The sequence below is a fragment of the Fringilla coelebs genome, assembly GCF_963513975.1.
Source record: "Fringilla coelebs genome assembly, chromosome: Z".
Taxonomy (NCBI): domain Eukaryota; kingdom Metazoa; phylum Chordata; class Aves; order Passeriformes; family Fringillidae; genus Fringilla; species Fringilla coelebs.
This window is the reverse complement of record NC_140031.1, coordinates 38759786-38772715: the sequence shown is the minus strand read 5'-3', so window position 1 is coordinate 38772715 and position 12930 is coordinate 38759786. Positions and strand designations below refer to the sequence as shown.

The 12930-nt window shown below is 36.5% G+C and overlaps 1 protein-coding gene across 1 annotated transcript in view; it reads left to right on the top strand.

The window, feature by feature from the left end:
- The window catches only part of FANCC (FA complementation group C), a 74685-nt gene extending 64633 nt beyond the window's left edge, over positions 1-10052 (top strand). Inside the window, exons 11-15 of the mRNA XM_084225615.1 lie at positions 593-668; positions 1476-1557; positions 4921-5092; positions 7854-8054; positions 9884-10052. Of these exons, the coding sequence (XP_084081741.1) occupies positions 593-668; positions 1476-1557; positions 4921-5092; positions 7854-8054; positions 9884-10027 (675 nt within the window). The 3' untranslated portion in view covers positions 10028-10052. The remainder of the gene's footprint in view (positions 1-592; positions 669-1475; positions 1558-4920; positions 5093-7853; positions 8055-9883) is intronic.
- Positions 10053-12930: the final 2878 nt, after the last annotated feature.

Sequence of the window (12930 nt, the reverse complement as noted above, 5' to 3'; positions counted from 1 at the left end):
TATGTGTTTGCAAAGGTGTGCTGCTGCTAGTCTCAGTTACACAAGCAGTGTTCACAGTATACCAGTCACACATTCTCAGGTAAACAGAGCAAGTCTGTTATCTGTGACCGCCCTACCTGCTGCTGGATCAGGTCCTAAGAATTTTAGGTTTCCATTTTTGAACAGATGGCAATAATCTACACAACATCCTCAGATTCTGTAGATGTTATTAGTTCTTAGTTTAATATATCGTCTGTGAATCTGTTTACACTGGAAAATGAAATTAGTGTCTCTTTTAAGCTCTGCATATTAAGAGTGAAAACTTAAGTGGTTACCGGCAAAAAGACTAAGGCTAGTAACATAATTTTCTTCATGCTCTGAATCTTTTTTGATGCATATACTTTTAAAATCTACAAATAATTACTTTTTATAATCAAGCATTTCCTAAATATCCCCCTTTTAAGGCCAAATCCTAAAATTTACTAAAGAGTTAATTTTCTGTTTTCTTGCTTCAGTCTGTATTGTTAATTACTGCCTTAGATGAGATTATTCACTGTGGGTTTATTTTGAAAACTGACCAGAAACCTCTTAAAATAATGATTTTGTGTCTTAGCCTAAATTTCCGATGAAGGCCTACTTCCTGTACCATCACCAGCCTCTTGTTAGAAGTTTAGTCAGACGTCCTTTTGGTAAGTTTTTTCATAAAGTATTTGCAGCATTAGGAGTCTGCGTGATCTGTATATGTCTTAAAATAACTTTAAAAGGGATAGAGATAACTTTTTGCCATTTCCTTTATAGGATGTGTTTGATTTAGCAATTTTCATAATATTCTTTTAATGTATTTTTCTGCAGAAATGTCTGGTTCTTATGTAACAATACTACAGATGTAACTTTAAAGAAAACTAAATCAGAAGTGAATAACAAAGAAAGAATGCATAATTATGTAGGAATTATAGCCATGCTACAGAGATTATAAAAATACTGCAATCTTCTTATGTTATAATATCAGTAATTGTCATTATGGAAAAATTCACATGTATTTCACATGAAGCAGTCTTTCTGTTTCTCTCTGAGGCTTGAATTCTGACATTTTAGATTGCAAACCCAACTTTTTTCAGGTTTCCTATTCATACATATCAAGATACCACTGTTCAATTTGGTTTGATTTTTTAATGGACAATATTTAAAGCTCAGTACAAGAGCCTCTAAAAATGCTACTGCATTGACTATATATTAATATTGCAGTAGCAAAGGAACATCAGCCTCATTTTGTTATTCCTAGCTGTACTTCCTTCCATGGCTTTATCAATGAATTGTTATATGAAACACAGTAATAGGTATTGCTTAAAACAGGGAAATTTTGAAATGAAATTTTAAATACTTCATGATAACTTAATCAGTTTGGAGAAGTCTTACAGCTACCTTAATGCTTCAGTGTTACATTCTAGTGAACAGGCTATGATTTTAAGTGTTTTGTTTTCATCCTTCGTCCTCAGAACTCCCAACTACATATTGGTCTCAACACGTGAAACACATTTCGGATATGCTCAAACCATTAGTAGAAGATACAAATGTTAGGTAAGCAGTATAAGATCTTTAGACTTTTTGTCCTTTGCATGTTAATTTGTGAAAGGTCATGTCATTTGAAGTCTTTAGTAACTGTATTTCATCATTTTCTTATTATTCTCTAAGTTGGGCTTTATTTTTAAGAATAGGACTTTGATTACTTTCTGAACCCGAGCTTTATAACATCTATTTACCTGGCCAATAAGCCTCTGAGGAAACAAAATCTTGTCATTCCTTCCAACAAATATTTAGCTGCATAATGGAAATGCTTACTTGTCTATTCTCCTATTTCTCCCTCAAAACTTTTCACCCTGTTTTATGAAGGAGCTTGGCTTTCTGCAGGCTTGTACAAACGCCCAAACTGCAGACTTCCTTATTTTCATGAATATGACTGCCAGACTGCAGTATAATTTTTGTTGTGTTAATCTTTGAGCTGTCACTCCATGTTTCTGACCTGATGCCCTTGGGGTTTGTTTGTGTTCATGAATTATGCTTTGGTAGGGGATGTTCTGGGAATATATGAAAATAATGAAAAAGCATACATCTCTATCTGCTGCTGCCTTGTAATTCTTTCTTATAAGGAGTGTGATGAGACCTGACTTGTATGCACTTGGATACAAATTAGCTTAGGTCTGCTCTGAGACTTATCTGTCCAAAGAATGTTGAACAGCTTTTAAATTCAAAAAAACCAAATTCATTTTGATTTTAAACTTGAAGTATATGAAAAGAAACATAGAACACCAAAGCCAGCCAGACTTGCGAAACAAGATCATAGAATCACAGAATCACCTAGGCTGGAAAAAACCTTTGAGATCACCAAGTCCAACCTATGACCTAACACCATGTTGTCAGCACCAAGTGCCACATCCAGTCTTTTTTAAACATCTCCAGGGACAGTGACTCCACCACCTCCCTGGGCAGCCCATTCCAGTCTGATTACTCTTTCTGTGAAGAACTTTTTCCTAATGTCCAACATAAACCTTCCCTGGTGCAGCTTAAGACTGTCATCTTGTCCTGTCACTGGTGCCTGCGAGAAGAGACCAAGCCCCATTTGGCTGCACCCTCCTTTCTGGTCATTGTGGAGAGCAGAAAGGTCTCCCCTGAGCATTCTCCAGGCTAAACAACCCCAGCTCCCTCAGCTGCTCCTCACAGGGTTTGGTTCACCCTTCACCAGCTTGCTTTCCCTTCTCTGGACTTGCTCCAGCATCTCACTGTCCTTCCTAAATTCAGGGAAGAACTGGACACAGCACTCAAGGTGTGGCCTCAGCAGTGCGCAGTACAGGGGTCAGTCACTGCCTTGGTCCTCTTGCTGATACAGTTCAGGATGCCATTGGCCTTCTTGGCCACCCAGGCTCACTGCTGGCTAGTGTTCAGTCTGCCTTTAATCAGACCCTGGGTCCCTTTCTGCCTGGCTGCTGTCCAGACACTCTGTCCCAGTTTTCCCCCAGGGTACTGGAACAAAGATACTTGCAACCGTGCTTGGTTTCAGTTAACTCACAGGGGCCTTTTTTTTGTTGCTGAGTGGCAGAAAAAAGCTTTTTGTTGTTCCCTCTGAGGCCAGGCTGTCTGGTGGTAACTTCTCACTTTCTCTATGAGCTGCAGTTCAGTGCTCGCCTGTTCCTCCCTGAAGTGTGTCAAACCTTTCTGTCCTTGGAGTGTGACCCATAGCTGACCCTAATTTCTTAAAGAAACATGTAACTTCAGCTTAGAACAAATAAATAAAACAAATACCATCCATCATAATGCATTACAGTAATATAACCATGTATGTTCTCATTTTGTTGCCCAGCCCTTTCTTGGTTTATACATAGTCTTTTCCCCCCTTTATTCTGAACAGTAGACTAGTTTGAACAGTATTGTACTTGCCAGAATACACTCCTACTTCCTTTAGGACTCCTACAACAATTATGTTTTCTACCAAACCCCTCCCAGTTAGAAAGAAAATGGATCTAACATGTTATAAATCCTAATATCCATGAAGAAACCATATTTAGTTTTCTTTTATTGCTTTATTCCTGATTCTGTATTCTTTTGACTTAATAAGATTTATAGAGGAGAAAAAAAATTCTGTTACACAGTATATCCTGTTGGTTCTCAGTGCCCTCTTTTTATATAGGTTGGTTTTCAGGGGGTTTATTTTATACCAAATGTGAGTCTTACAGCAAAGTGCTTTCTGTGCCCTTCTAATCAACAGATTGCTTCTGTGCTGAGTGAGCAGGGAATGTTACATGACATTTTAAACTAGAAAACAATTGATCTGTTGACATTTTAAACTAGAAAACAATTGATCTTACAGACATTTTGTGGGGAAAAGTCCCAAAAATAGTGAAGGGACACTTTTGACAATGACAGTGGAGCATAGGTGCCACTACACAGTGGGCAGAAACAGCAGTGGGGATGGAAGTGGGAAGTGGAGGGCACATGACTCCAAAACAGGCTCTTTAATGGTAGAAAGTCTTCAAGATAATGGTAACATCAACTCCTGGAATTTCTAAGATATTCTTAGTAGTTTACTTGCAAAGATGGCACAGCAGCTTTTGGAGTCCCCAGGAATAAAACATAAGAAAACCCTCTAATTCTTTCAAGTTTTGCCAAATTTTTTTAGAAATAATTGTTCCTAGTTCTTAATCTAGCTGTCCTTCTGTTTGTCCTTCCATCCTTAGTTTAACTTTTTTGCTTCTGAGACACCTACCATTGGTTTGCATCTCTTTTCTTTAGTGTTCTCTGTCTTTATAGGAATGCACATGAGGAAGTGTGGAGATGAATAGTGGTCCTTTCTTACAGCAATAATCCTTTTGTAAACACCTTCAAAATTTTCATTTAAGAAAACTTGAATTTTAACAGTCAGGAGATATACTTTAAAGTATATTTTAAGAAGTTATATTTAGTCTATCTAAATGTAATTCCTTATTAATGACCAAAAAAGATGAACTTCATGAATTACTAAAAAGCAGAAAATAACCCTGGAAAGTAACAGAGAGAAAGTGAAAGGCAGCAGTATGTTAAGAGTGTAATATGATTTAAAAGTTTTGGAAATCCTGCAGCCGAAACATGTAAACAAGGGATGAATTTTATTATGTATCTTTTCATGCATAATATTTTGTCACAGTTTATTAGAAACTTCTGTTAAGGATAGTCTGTTGTACTGTCAAAGCTAATCTGTAGTAACACTGGTTGTGTCTCATTTGATTGTGATTTCAGGTAATAGACTAAGTAGTACATGGCTGTGTGATTAGCAGGGAAGGTATTCTCTGTTCAAGAGTGGTTTAAATTTTTTTTTTAAGTTAACTGTCAGCATCCTTTCTAGTTAATTTTAAGGCAATTATAAATGTTAAATAATGAGAAATACCTAATTTTATCTGTGTTGTTTTCCAGTTCTCTCACTGACCTCTTTGAAATCTGGTTTTTGGTTGCTTGTTTTGGAGAATGGCTGGATATTGCAGCAGAACAATTACTGAAGGCTGCTGTAGAACCAGATCCTGTGCTGTGGCTGCTGGCATTTTACTACTGTCCTAAGAATGAAAATCAGCAAAGGACTCAAACAATGGTGGGTAATGTAGTGAAAGTAAGTGTCAATATGCAGTCAATAGTCTGATTATATCTTACTGCCGTAAAACAAAATCGTGCACATCAAAAAAATGAAAGGTACTGACTTTACAAGTCTCTGGGAATTGTGTTGCAGTGGACAATTTGAAAGTTGGGGGTTTTTTTGTGATTTTTGATATTCAGAAAAGCTTTTTCCTCCTTTTTAAGTATGTGATATAGATTAGCACCTTCTTGGCTTTCTTTTGGATAACCAGGGTGTTTTTACTCCTAAATAAAAATACCCTAGTGATAGTATTTTTAAAATCAGTGTGGCAGAATTCAACATGCCTGTGTTTTGGCATCTTCTGAGAAGGAAAAAAAGAGAAATCATAGTCGTTGAAACCATGAAGATACTTAATCAAACACAGTCTTGAATCCTAACCTTCCTCAGCTACTCTGATTTCTCTCCAGTTTTTGGCATGTGATAGAGTAACAAATACATGATGATACCATATGCTGGGCTGGTAACAGAAGGAGCAGTGCTCTGACCTTACAGGCTGTACGAAGCATGAAGAGTGCTGTGCATCTGGGTATGCAAGCAGATACTTGAAAGCCTTTAATTTAAACCTATTATGCAAATCTGAAGTAGCCCAAGCAATTGGATCTACAAAGGCCCAATTCAAAAGTCTGCAACTTGTCTATTTTTCCTTAATTTTAAAATGGATTCTGGTGGATTTAAAAATGCAGCTCAGTACACAACAGTAGTAAAAATCATGCTTTAAATTTACATCTGATGATCCACTTACAACAGTGCATTATGCAGTATTTTATTTCAGATGGCACTAGAAATGCAAGATCACATCCCAGTCACCTACAAATTTCTCATATTTTAAATTTCTCATAGTCTAGGAGCAAGGGAAGGGATGGGTTGGCTGTAAGGCAAGGGCAGGGTTGGCTGAGCAGAGGTAGGTTAGAGCTAGGGTGAAGTAAAGAAATCAGGGCTGTTTTTAGAACGTAGTTTTGGGAGAGTAATGTGAGCAATAAACAAGAGTGATTGAAGCTATTGCACTATAGCTGCAGATCAATGTATTGTTCTAACTCCACAGAGTGAAATAAATTTGTCCTATATATGAAATCATTTCCCTGTGTATCCCCCTATTCCATTTTGTTATTCAGTCATAACATAAGACAAACTTTAGCAACAAAAAAGCTTTTCTCTTGACAACCCACACAGTGACTCATCTTTTCCCAGAGGCCTTAACTTTTCTTAGGTATTAGAACTGAGACTTTTTTTTTGCACAGGTCAGGCTACTTCAGAAGGATTCCCACACTTCATGCAAAACTTTTGCCTTTAGTTAAGTGTTTGGGTTTTTTTTTTTTAATTTTTCCTTTGGCAGATTAGCTCTCAGCTCTTTCAAGTGAAGTGGTTTCCACCTCAAACCCAGCACCTTTCACTAGTTAAGGATTAACCTTCCGTGGGAACTTCTGGTAGATGTCAATCTGGTGTACTTTTCATTCAGCATTATTTTTGAGTGGAAAGGTTTGCACTTATGACTTAGGATTTTGTCTTCCTGCTCTGTACTTTAGGTAACACCTTTATATTAGCCAGAGTGTAATACAAAATGTTTAAATTATTTAAAGAAGAAAAAGCCTGTTTGTACTGTTCACTAGAGTTCACTCATATTTGCAGGACTAAAAATTCTGCTTCTCAATGTTTATTCCTTTGTTGCACTCCTTTCATACCTCTAGGGTCTTAAACATTGAGGGAGCAAAACTTGGAGTTTGGCCCTAAGAATGAGATTTCTAGGGTACATGAGCTCTTGGAGCAGGACCAGCTACTCTCCATCTGCAGTGTCTGGCTCATATGATGCACAGAGGAATAAAGAATCGTGAGGAATTCCAATTACCTTTCTGTAGCTCCTGGTATCATTTGTGCCTCACATGTAGTTGTGGACTTAATGCAAGAATAGCAGCTTTTTCAGACTGTATTAAATGAAATTGTTGAAAGGGTAGGTCAATGTCAGACAAATGTCTGAAAAACATTGTCCCAGTGAATATCCTTGAGAAGCAGGTGTTCTTTTCCTTTAGGTCTGCAGTGGTGCATTTTTCTATTGTTCCAGCTGACACACGTTTGCATTACTAGTTTTTTTTCAGTTAATTTCTAATACAGTGAACAGAATTATTGTAAGGATTTTTTTGCAGTAGTTGCTCATAGTTCTTTTTCTAGATGTGCCAAAATCTTCTGTTTCCTACCTCCAGTAAAAGTTAGGTTTTATTGTTTAGCTCACAACATAAAAACATAAGTTGTGAACAACACAGGAAGAAGTTAAATCACACATTCTTACCAGAACATTTTATCAGCCGAGGTCAGACTGCATGGGGATTTAACTGATTTACAGCAGCCATACTGAAATGAGCCCTTGAGGAGCCTTTGTTCTCTTTCCCACAATGTGAAAATAGGACCATGTTCTTCTGAGAGACTTTCTCCATTTCCTTATATTATTAAAAAAGGTAAAATCCTGGCTTGATGCCCTGTCTGCTTCATTTGTAAGACCAAAGAAAAGTCCATTTTGTCCACCTTTGTGTGTGTGAATCAGTGTAAAAGAAATGTGTTACAGCCCTTCCTTTCCTGGTTTTCCTGCTGTTTAAATTAATTTTTTTTATGTTTGAGTTGTTTCACCGAGGATTCAGTTTTCTTTTAGTGAATAAATCCAAAGTAAAATACCATAGATTTGACCTTTACTCTTCTCTGATCCTGCACCCTTTGAAATTATTTCCTACAGGTAGAAGCCCAAGCAGTCTACAATCATCTAATGATGCTGTTCAGTTGCACAGACCTTTCTCTCAAAGACCTGGAGGCTGTTGTACACAGGGTAACAGGTATAGAGCAGTGTTGTAACCAGCGACTCACAGCACATCTTCTGACCAACTTCTTGCTCTTTTCATCTGGTGGACATAAGATTGCCCAGGAATGTATTTACCATGTAAGTTTTCTTCGTTTTTTTTCCAGGTTAACTAAAATACTTACTTATTTTACTATTTTTGATTTTAGTTTCTACCTCTTAATAAAGAAAACACATAACAGAGAATTAAAGGAGACTGTGGCTACAACAGCCATATCTAACCTGCTACATACCTATTTCTGCTAAAATTCAGTTAAAATACTATTCATTCACTTCTTGGTCTCACTGGCAGGGTTACTGTTGTCGCTGTAAAGATGCAGAAACAGCTGAAGTAATAGCTTGCAGTTAAGGGATAACTACAGTTCATTTACAATGGTATAAATAGCATGTGCAAGCATTTTGATTTTCCAAAAAAAAAAACCCACTCCCTAAATTATCCAGCTACTGCAGACATGATGGAACTCTTTTCTTGCTCTTTGCCATTGGGTGGAACAGCTGGTTACTAGGTCTTAGCATTGGTGTGCCAGAAGCTTGGTTGGAAAAACCAGTGAAGAAAACAGTGTGGTAATTGAGAGAGAAGGAGAAAATTAACAGCTAAGGCAGTGTCTCTTAAGCTGTAAAAAAAGATGAAGAGGAGTAAAAGGCTGGAAGCTTGCCACAGTATCTTCCTGTTGGTGATGACAGCCTTCAGGTATATCGATGCAAAGTATAAAATGTGTTTGTGTTACTTAAGATAAACAGTGCTATCTCAGTGTAGGATTAGAAATCCATTCCTTACTATCAAACCATATTCTTGTAAGAAGTGCATGCCCCCTATGCAAGCAGGTCTAGGGCCAGTGTGTAGTTTTAATACTTGCAAAAATTTTTCCATTCAGCAGCACTGTGGTCGTATGAATAGACCTGTATAGGGTATGTGGCATGTGTAAGGCATCTGATTTTATAACACAACTGACTGATTAAAAAGACAAAACATTTTTCTCTTTGAGAAGGGCTAAGGTATTTCTCACAACCTAGAGTGCAAGTTCACAAATGATCAATTTTTTTCTCAGCATAAGAATGTAATGATCAAGTTTGGAGGGTTGTATATATTCTTACAGACTGCTATTTCTAGTTTCTCGTCCTGAAGAGAGTGCAGCTATTGAGCTGTGATGCTGTAATGTACTAGCATGCTACTTTAAATCCCTCCAGGAGGACCAAAGGCAATCTTCTGCTTCTTTATAGATAGCAATATAACTAACTTTCAAAACTCTGAACATTTCCCAGTGCAGAGTGGGCATGAATTGTTGTTGGCCAGTTTGTTGGTTTATCAGACTGATTAATTTGTATCTGTATAATGTGTAGCTAGGCTCTCCATGTGATTTGAAAGGGACTAAAGACAATATATGAAAGGCAGAATGGTGTGGAACTGATTTGGGATATATAGCTGTGGTTCTTTTTAGCACAGTAAACTTCAGGTTTAACACAGATAATGAAGGGTCAAGTCCCTTCTGATCCGCAAAAATTGCAACTTAGAGTCTTTTCCTGTTTTTTGTCATCTTCTGGGGAAGCTATTTTTTTTCACTTTTGAAAGCTTTACAGAATTGAATTGTCTCCCCAAATGCACGCAGAACCTTTATGTGCTTTTAGTTCTTTTCTATAGAAATGACTTACAAATGGTTATACTGTCCATTTGTGTTTCCTGTAAAAACATTCTGGCCTCTTGATTTGTTTCACTTAAATTTGAGACAACAACAGAAATCTCAAAGTTGCTCACCTCCACTGGAATGTATGAAAAGAGATACCTCAGGCAGAAGCTGGTTCTCACATACTCAGTGGCGAGGAAAAAATCTGGTTTTCTTGCATGTATTTTGAAGAATTCTAAGTATTTAGCAACATAATTGCCAAATTTAACTTTTTGTGTTTTCTTTCAGATTACTGAGATAACTGATACAAGCAAAGAAGTTTATGACCTTCTTATCCGTACTGCTTACAGATTTAACCATAGCAGAGAAGAAAACCAAAGGACTGTGAAACTGATGAATGAACTTCTTCAAAAACTTAAATTGAAAGTTTAGAATTTTAATGTGATCTATTTCTCAAACCAACAAATCAGGTCTTTATCATGGTGTCAGACTTCCATTAGCATCTAGCACTGCAGGTTACCAAGGGCAGAAAGATACCTATATAAGCTATAGCTGCTAATCTATATTCCCTCATGTATATTTAAAAATAATCTGTGGTTTGGAATTGTTAGGATTTTGAAACATAGTAGTAAATATTAAAGATGCTTGAAAATTTTGTTCTGAGTACCTTCTGTAACAAGAGATCTACATAATTTAAAGTAATTCGTTCATCTCCTTGTTTATCTGGCTGAGGATCAGTTTTTCTCCCAAATTACTCATGTGAGGTTTTTTAAGTAAGATATCCAATTGCTTGTTACTAAAATGTTTTGTTCTGTGCTTCTGCTTTTATGAAACTAACGATGATCTCAAGTGATTCATAGTGTTCTCAGGAAATCAGTGAGTGATATTTCCTGAGCTCTTTCCTTCTTTTTGAAAATGTTTCCAAAATTAAACTCTTTCCAGATTTGCTAAATGTGGGGGATTTTCAATACTGCAGCTTTCACAGGATAGTGTTCTCCTCGAAGTACTAGACCAATAGCTGGTCTTTGTCAAAAAATACTGCAGGCATAAAATTGCTTGCAGTACAGCCCACTTAACAGTGTGCCATGACTGATGCTATTATTTATTCATTTAAGAAATATGGGGCTTTTATTCAGAAAAAGAGGGCAAGCAAAACAGAGACATAGGGGCATCTTCCAGTTCAAAGGGAAGATTTCCTATAAAGCTTGTAACTCATTGCCTTCATTTTTGTGTCCAACAGTAATTTGCTTACTTCTTTGTTTAGGGTTTTTGAGTCCTGCAAGGAGCATAGACAGGTAGCAATGGCTTTTGTTTTTTACCTTTAGGAAGGTGTTTGTCCCTAGAAGTTTGTTGAACATGTCTCTAGCTTAACTAGAAAAATAACCATGGAGAATAGTAGTGACAGAGCATCCTAACTTTCCTCAGTAATTTGTTCCCCTGTATTACTTATCTGCAATGCCAGTGCCTGCGCTATGCTGCTCAAAGATGCCACTTGGAAATCTATTCTTGCATATAAAATCCAAGACATGTATCTTGAATTAATACAGCTTTTTGAATGTAGCATTTGTTTTTGAGCAAGGGGAAAGAAAAACAGTGTACTTCGTGTCCTTTGGCTGTATGAAGTGGAAAGATATTTTCTGTTATGCTGTTAACTGATTCTTACAATTTTGTTCCCAGTGAGTCATATTACAGAAATTACATGCCCTCTCAGTCAGTTTGCTAGGGAAAAATTAGCCAACACATAATGTATGTCTGCAAAGAAAAGGTTTTTTTCTCTTTTTTGATTAAAAAATATTTTAAAATGAAAATTCAGAAAGAAATAAGCAGCAATTTTTCTGTTGTTAAATAGCCATACATATCTAAAAAAGTAAAATCAAGCAACCCAGTTTTCTGTTCCCTGAATGCCATAACAGAAAACCATGGGATTAAACTAAATTATTTTTTGGTCACAAACTCAGAGGTATTCATCTAGTGGAAACAGACATGGAATTCTCTATTTAGAATGATACATAATCTAATATTTTAACCAAAATGATTTTTTTGTTTGTTTGTTTGGGGTTTTGGTGGTTTTGTTTGTTTGTTTGTTTTGGGTTTCGGGTTTTGTTTGTTTGGTTTTGTTGTTGCTGTTTTTTGGTTGGTTTTTTTTTGGTTTAATGTCTCATCTGGTTGTTGGATGTGAGGCTCTTTGGTTGTGTTTTCTCCATATTATGCCTGTATGTAATTTTAACTATGTAGAAGAAAGATAGCAAAGAACTGCAATATCTTAGTTCTTGCAGACTAATTAGGTGAATGATGTGGATATAATATTTAGATGTGTATGGCAGTTTTTGGACAGGTATTTTTAAGTATCTTTTCTTTATCAGTGTTTTTATTTTTCCATTGACAAAATGCATGAAAATTCTTCTAACTACATTTAACAAAATCATTATGCTGATAAATAAGGATAAATAGAATTAAGCAGGAAGGAAATGTACAATGAAGGCAGTAAAAACCCAAAATTAGTAGTGAATTGATACATTCTTGTTTTCTTGTGTTTGGCTTTGTAAGAAAAACTGAATGATTTAAATACTAAGGATGGTTCGCTAGTTTCAGGAGTCTCTAAGGAAGAAACCTAATTGATAACTGTCTGTAACTTTAAAAAGATACATCTGTACTGGCATTCTTTTTGCTCTTTTTAGCTCAGTGGTTATAAATTGTTGGTATTTCTTTTTCCTTACTCTTTCACTATGCTTAAATTATGATCTAACTTTGATATAAGCTGTGATTTTGTGGGATGTTGAAGCTACTTTTGTTAGTTTGCCAGTGGAAGACTACAAAGCAATTTGGTAGATCTGAGTAATGGAAGATTTCTCATACAGTGGCTTCTGCATTATCCATCCAATGTGCATCTTTTCCTCTGTAATTGCTGCTTTCTGGAAATGTTCTTTGGGGCCTTCAAGGCCGTACTTCTTTGCTGAACCAGCCAAGTCCTGAAATCAGACTTCAAGTAGATTGTTCCCTGGCGTTCTATCTGCAGCACACACCCTGGTTCTGGACAGTACATAGAGAAATTTCAAAACTGTTCTGCTTCAAGGCAATTTTTGACTAAGAATACAGAGAGTAAATTTTACTTCTTTGTTGATTATGCTCCTTTCCAGTCTAAGACTGCTAAGTTAAACCTTTTGAATTCTGCAAGCTTTGCAGCATGATGCTGGTTGGTTTCTGTGGATTTTCTTCAGGCAGAAAAAAAGGTCATTTCTGTGGCTTTTATTTAGTCAAGATCTCAGTACAGTGCCTATACAAAGCAGAATGTATTTTATTTTGTCATGTGTTGTCTGGTACTGCAATTTAGCTGA